Source organism: Sycon ciliatum, chromosome 7 (assembly GCF_964019385.1).
Source record: "Sycon ciliatum chromosome 7, ocSycCili1.1, whole genome shotgun sequence".
Taxonomy (NCBI): domain Eukaryota; kingdom Metazoa; phylum Porifera; class Calcarea; order Leucosolenida; family Sycettidae; genus Sycon; species Sycon ciliatum.
In genome coordinates, this window is record NC_088649.1 from 9,105,464 (window position 1) to 9,111,652 (window position 6,189).

General features: G+C 45.9%; 1 protein-coding gene across 1 annotated transcript in view; it reads left to right on the forward strand.

Moving 5' to 3' along the window:
• The first annotated feature begins 2,813 nt into the window (after positions 1 to 2,813).
• The window catches only part of LOC135820923 (peroxisomal membrane protein PMP34-like), an 8,832-nt gene continuing 5,456 nt past the window's right edge, over positions 2,814 to 6,189 (forward strand). Inside the window, exons 1-3 of the mRNA XM_065333985.1 lie at positions 2,814 to 3,031; positions 5,686 to 5,746; positions 5,986 to 6,049. Coding sequence (XP_065190057.1) covers positions 2,978 to 3,031; positions 5,686 to 5,746; positions 5,986 to 6,049 — 179 coding nt within the window. The 5' untranslated portion in view covers positions 2,814 to 2,977. The remainder of the gene's footprint in view (positions 3,032 to 5,685; positions 5,747 to 5,985; positions 6,050 to 6,189) is intronic.

Genomic DNA, 6,189 nt, shown 5'->3' on the forward strand with positions numbered 1-6,189 from the left:
TCGTTTCCTGCTCTTTTGTTTTCATCATCACCGGCGGCTCGGTGTCGGATCACTGAGCCGGCCCGTGGCGGGCCCGGGTCAGTGTTTGCTTTTTTACTAGGGGTCAAACGGGTGTACCTTTAACTAACGAACGGGTAAATTTCTTAACGGGCGGGTTAACGGGTACCCTTTAGCAGCCATATTATTTTTTTGCGCATTTCTCACATAAATCATGATTTTAATTTGTATATTCTCAGGTTGTATTTTGATACTACATCAGAGACTAATTTACTTCAAAGAAATTGCGTAGCAATCATTGCTACACACCCCGACGTTTGTATAGCAACGCAACAATTTTGAATAGCAGTTATTTTTCCCTCGACAATTCAGTCTTCAGTGCACTTCCACTTATACCGTCAACGAACGCCGTGCTGTAATTTATCAAACCACGCAGCGAGGACGCCTTCTCCCTGCACATCTTGCAAAATATCTTGGTCACAGCTTCACCACTCGACTCTGGGCGAATCCATTCTTTTTTGGGATCAAATTCAGCAATCCACTTGTCCACAGTATCTTGCTTCACAGACATGCCGGCAGTGAAAAGGATTCATCGATAAGGCAAGCAGAATTTTACAAAGATAAGTCCTGAGCGGTCGAGACGCCTACTGCTAGTGAAGGAACGCGGTCTAAATCTCAAAATCAGGTGAAGTACTTGTCGACACTCGCCTCGTTCTTCCTGGGCTGCACTTCAAGTAATTTTAGTTAGTTAGTTTCCAAGTGCACATGCTGCAGTGCGCGCGTGGAGAAAGTGCGACATATGGACATGGTCCTGCAGCCGGCGCGTGCGTAGTGTGTAGAATCTACCTACAGCGCTGCAGTGCAGGCTGGACAACCACACACACAGTCCAATCTAGTCACAGTGCATGCCACGTTGCCGCGTGGCGCAAAAACGGGCACACACACTGTAAATGTAAAGCTACACATGTGCATGCGCTACGCGTGCACTGTTGTGTCGCAGTTTACCGTGACTCACTACGAACTTCGAATCGCAGACACTGTGTTTTGCGTCGCAAACTGCGAAGCGATACTGGTTAAATTAGTCCCTGTGTAACATTATGATTCGCAATTGATTCGTGTATCATAATATTATTATGGCAATGAAGGTTCCAAATGAATGTCATCCGTGCATTTGCCCATGTACATAACTTCACAGGCAGTAACTTACAATCGTACATGTAGATGGTCCTACAAGCTACATGAATTTTGATACATGTACGCAAATCAACTGCAGATGATGTGATTCAAGCCATGCAAGGACAGAGTGGTTTAGCAAAACTTCCGTGATCTCGCGCAATCCTATTTGCTATGTTCGCAGAAAACTGGTACTCGTTGCATTCAGAAGATGTTCGCGCCCATAGCTAGCTGGGGTGCCTGACACAGCTGATGTGCTACTGGCCAGCTAGCTGCTAGTGCTAGCTTGTTGAACTCGTGAAATGAATCTTCACAAATCCGTAATCTTGTATGCAATATTTCGAACTACTTTTCAGCTCGTCTATTGAAGGAACAAACTACAACCATGAGTATCATACATGTAGCTACCACCTACGGACATCACCGTTTGTGACACTCCGACTGGTCACTCAGTCTGGTGACACTAGCTCATCAAGTACTGTGGCAGGTTCGATGTCGGAGAACCATCGTAACTTTCTAGTTACTCAGCTGCCACCTCGAACGAGTTTCAAGTCTTGCATTTTCTCACATCACAATCAAAAACCTCCAGTACGAGGATTTTTACTTGCACTAGAGTGGAGAGAACAACTGTCAAGTCTGTCTTTCAGCCTGCTCCTGCCTGATAAAGTCGAAAGCGGGAATGCACAGGAAAAAGGAAAAGAGTATCCGCACTCCTATTTTGAGTCTTGGAATACGATAGGATCCCTTTTTTTTTTTTTTTTTTTTTTTTTTTTTTTTTTTTTTTTTTTTTTTTACAAGCGGGTACCCTTTTACTAACGGTACCTGAGATTAACGGGCGGGTACCCGGGTACCCGGTACACCCGTTTGACCCCTATTTTTTACTGCCACGGTCTCTTTACCCTTGCACAATGTATGCGTATAATACTGATAAAAGTTAACAGTGACCAAACTCGCAATGTGCAGCATACGCTCTGATCCGCAGTGCGTGTGTAGACAAGATAAAGAGTGTACCGGAGCATAACCAATGACGGGTCGTTGATCCCGGGGTTACGGGGTAGGGCTGGAGGGCCTCAGGGGAAAAGATATACAATGTAGTTTACGCACACGCACGCGTGCGTGGACGCACATCCTGTTTCGTAATTCAGTGGTACATGTACTGAGCCTCCAGAGTCATACTACAAGAAGTGTCCACCAGGGGGGGGGGGGGCATGATGGTACTAGATCTGACAGGGGAATCTTGAAGACCAGACTCCGGACCAGAGCTAGAGCAGTACCGGTATAAATACAATGTATTTATCGTGACCGCAAATTATACTGTACGAGTGTAGACTGTAGTACTATCGGTATGTCCTACCCGCTCCCTACCCAGGCCAGGCAGGGAGTTTCGGCTGCCTTTTTCTGGCCCAGACCACCCACCATGTATAAAAAATCATGTTCAAAGTCATGACCGGCCAGGGCTTTTAAGACTCCCTGGTATACATGGTCATGACTGTACTGATCAGGGAGTCGTAAAATAGGTATTTTACGACTCCCTGGTACTGATGTAGCTCATGACATGATGCGCCATGGCGGCGCAAGGTCACTCGCGCATACGGCATAGGTCGTTTCCTACCTTTTTCAAGTTTTTGAAAGTACATGTACAGTATTTTCTCTTTGGCCATTTGGATATGGCTGGCTTGTGAGTTGTGGAAAGCTGTCTGGAAAGGGGGAAATAACGAACGAAGAGAATAGTTTTGTGCTGAGTTGAGAATCGTTTCCCCAAGAGCAGCCTGCAACCTAGAAGAAACCATAGCGTCAGGCTGTCATCATGTCCGATTTGCTATCATGGAGTACGCTTGTGCACGCAACGGCTGGAGCTGCGGTCAGTCGAATCAAAGAACTAACTTGAATTTTGAGATTTTTTTACATTGTAGATTAGGGGCGTAGGAGGGGTTTTGGAAGTGGTACGACCGAAGGCCGTGTTGGGGGGGGGGGGGTCGGGGGGGACCTCCCCGGGAAAAATTTGTAAAAAAGACACAAAATCCTGCGTTCTGGGAACTTCTGGCACACTTCTGGCGCAGTGTGCAGTCGAGTCGAGTACAGTACTCAGTACGACTGCAGCTGCATGGCAGATCTACGTACGAGTAGATCTACGAGTCTAGAAAAAGGTCAAAGTCTGATGTGCATATGCATCGATGGATCCTGATTTTTTTATTACGGTTTTGCACGTTGCGGACGGACCACACTTTTCGAAAAGTGGTACGGCCATGGTCGTACCAGTCGTAGCGGGTGCTACGCCCCTGTAGATCTACAAGGTTTTTTTGAATTTTCCTGTCTCCGGTGTTGTGTTTGAGTGCGTCCCTTCACGACTTACGATACTCAAGAGCAAATTGCGCACACTCTAACCTACCCGGACCTGAACAAAGCCTCTCACAATATTCCACAGATTTCTGATCTCAGGTGGCATTCACAGTGAGATTTGAACAGTCTACATTCGGCTCTGGATGTACCGAACACCAATTATGTACAAGAGCATTAGTTCTTTATAATTATAGCCAATTCATTGTACAGTTCTGGCCAAAGAAATCCAACCTCATGAATAAAATAGCGCCGGGCGCTACACAGCCCTAGTCACGGTTGTCCCCCACTCTCCGGAGCACTGTGGGTTCTGAGGGCATGTTCGATTGGTAGGATCGGGATCCCGCTCCACCGGATCCACTGGATTCGCACCCTTTCGATTGGTCGAATCCGGATTCGGATCCTTTGGATTTGGATCCGGTCAATCTACCTCGGGAAGCAGGGTTGACCGGATCCACCGGATCCAAATGTGACCTTTGTGCGTATATGGCGGGTAAAAATCATTCTTGTACACATTCTTGTACACATTGTGGTACGCACACGTGGATGGAGATAGACCTTGTTGACTTTTTGTACGACGCACGCGATGAGTACGACGTTCGTAATAAACATTAAAAAAAAACTGTTTGCTACGAATGGTCCATTTTGTACGGGTTTGGACGTGGACAATGGTTCGCTATCTCACGAAATTTGCTACGAAATTTGCTACACCCGAGTTCGTTATAATTATGTACCTGGAGTTGCCTGTATACTGTAAAAGCCATATATATAACGAAGTGCTAACTCTACCGAATTAACGAGGAGAAATCTGTCGTTAAAATAGAAATCGTTATACGTATACTGTAGTGGTGAAACGAATATCAAAGCCCAGTAGCCGAATATTCTTCGGCTTAACGAACGAACGAACGAATATTCTTTCGTTAACACGGATGACATCACATGCCCTCCTCTCAGTCATTTTATTGGATATTGTCGCTATGATTAGGCATGACGAACGAAGGCATGTACATTGTGTTGTATTTCTCCATCATTTCTAGGTCATTTTTCACAAAAATCCCCAGCTGAAGTGCCTTTCACAGGCTCAAAAAACAGCTTGAGACGTGATTTTCGTTCGAGCGCCATACCTTCCCTCCAGGACCTCGGATTGCGTTCGGGTGGCTTCTAAACAACAGCTGAGAGTTTGCTAATGCCGATAGATCTTTCAATGAAGCGATTCGGTCAAGTATTCACGAAGTTACGAAAGTTTGAAGTCGCCCGGTTGATTCTGCATACCGGGTTAACGAATATTCGCCATGAGAAATATTCGTTCGAATGTGTCAAACCGAACGAATATTCGAACATTCGGTATATTCGTTTCACCACTAAATTATACTGTCCTATTGAGCGTTGAGAATGAGTGAGAATCGTTACCTTTGCTACACGTAAACTAGTCAATTTTAGTAAATCGTTATATATGCGCCTCGTTAGAATAATGGCTTTTACAGTATTCAGTTGGACCCTGTGATATCGCAACCCATGCTGGTATCAAATAGGCGGTCAGCCTTTGGGTCATCCTAATAAAGTTATCATTAAAGTATTACATTGTCTGAGGATGGGGGGGGGGGGGGGGGGAGGGGTACATGTACCTGCAGTTGGATCACGGGATAAGGACGAATATGTTGATGCCGTCAATCCTTTTTATTCACTGTGCCCTCACCCTTCTACTGTGTTATGGTGAATGCGTACTTGAAGTGGAGAAGTTGGATCATTGCTAGATCCTTTCCAGGGGCGTCGCACACGGTACGGTCACTACGGTATTGACCGTACCACTTTTTGCCCCAGATACCCCGTGAATCAACAAAATACACTGATCTGGGATCTAAAATTCCAAAATGTTCGGCTCAGCCACCACTCCCCCACGAGTAAATTGTACTTCAGATAGCTGACCGTACCACACTAAAATACCTTCCGACATCCCTGCTTTCAAGTCCACCCAGAGTCACAGGCTGGGTGTCCAAGGGGGTGTCCAAGTTGGTAGTTCCATGGCCAAGTTTACCAATGTACGTGTGTGTGTGTGTGTGTGTGTGTGTGTTTGTGTGTGTGTGCGTGTGTGGGCGTGTGTGTGTGTGTGTGTGTGTGTGTGTGTGTGTGTATGTGTGTACACTGGTACTGCTCATGTGTTGCATTATTATCCTGCAGGGCAGCGTCACGGCAATGACCACATTCTTTCCTTTAGACACAGCGAGAACTAGACTGCAAGGTGAGAATTTCTTCTTTACGAGAAAGCGAACTTTCTCCGATTGTGGCCATCGTTGCACCATCTTCATCCCTTTTGAAGAAGTTTGTTCGACTTTTGAATGCTTTTGGGTATAATTATGTGTGTGTATGTGTGTTTGTATGTGTGTGTTTGTGTTTGTGTGTGTGTTTTGTGTGTTTGTGTGTGTGTTTTGTGTGTGCGTGTGTTTGTGCGTGCGTGCGTGCCTGTGTTTATTTGTCCAGTGAATCGCGATACCCGCGTTTCGACCGTCACAATTCTCAAGCAGCTCGTGGAACAGGAGGGATGGTGCGGATTGTGAAATTCTTCATTGACCACGTCTGCCTGTTTGTTATGACCAGCGAGGTGTTTATGTTGTAGTTAATACCAGTATGATGCGCCCATGTTACGTCACCATCGGCCTGCATCTCACTCTGATGGTGTTGATA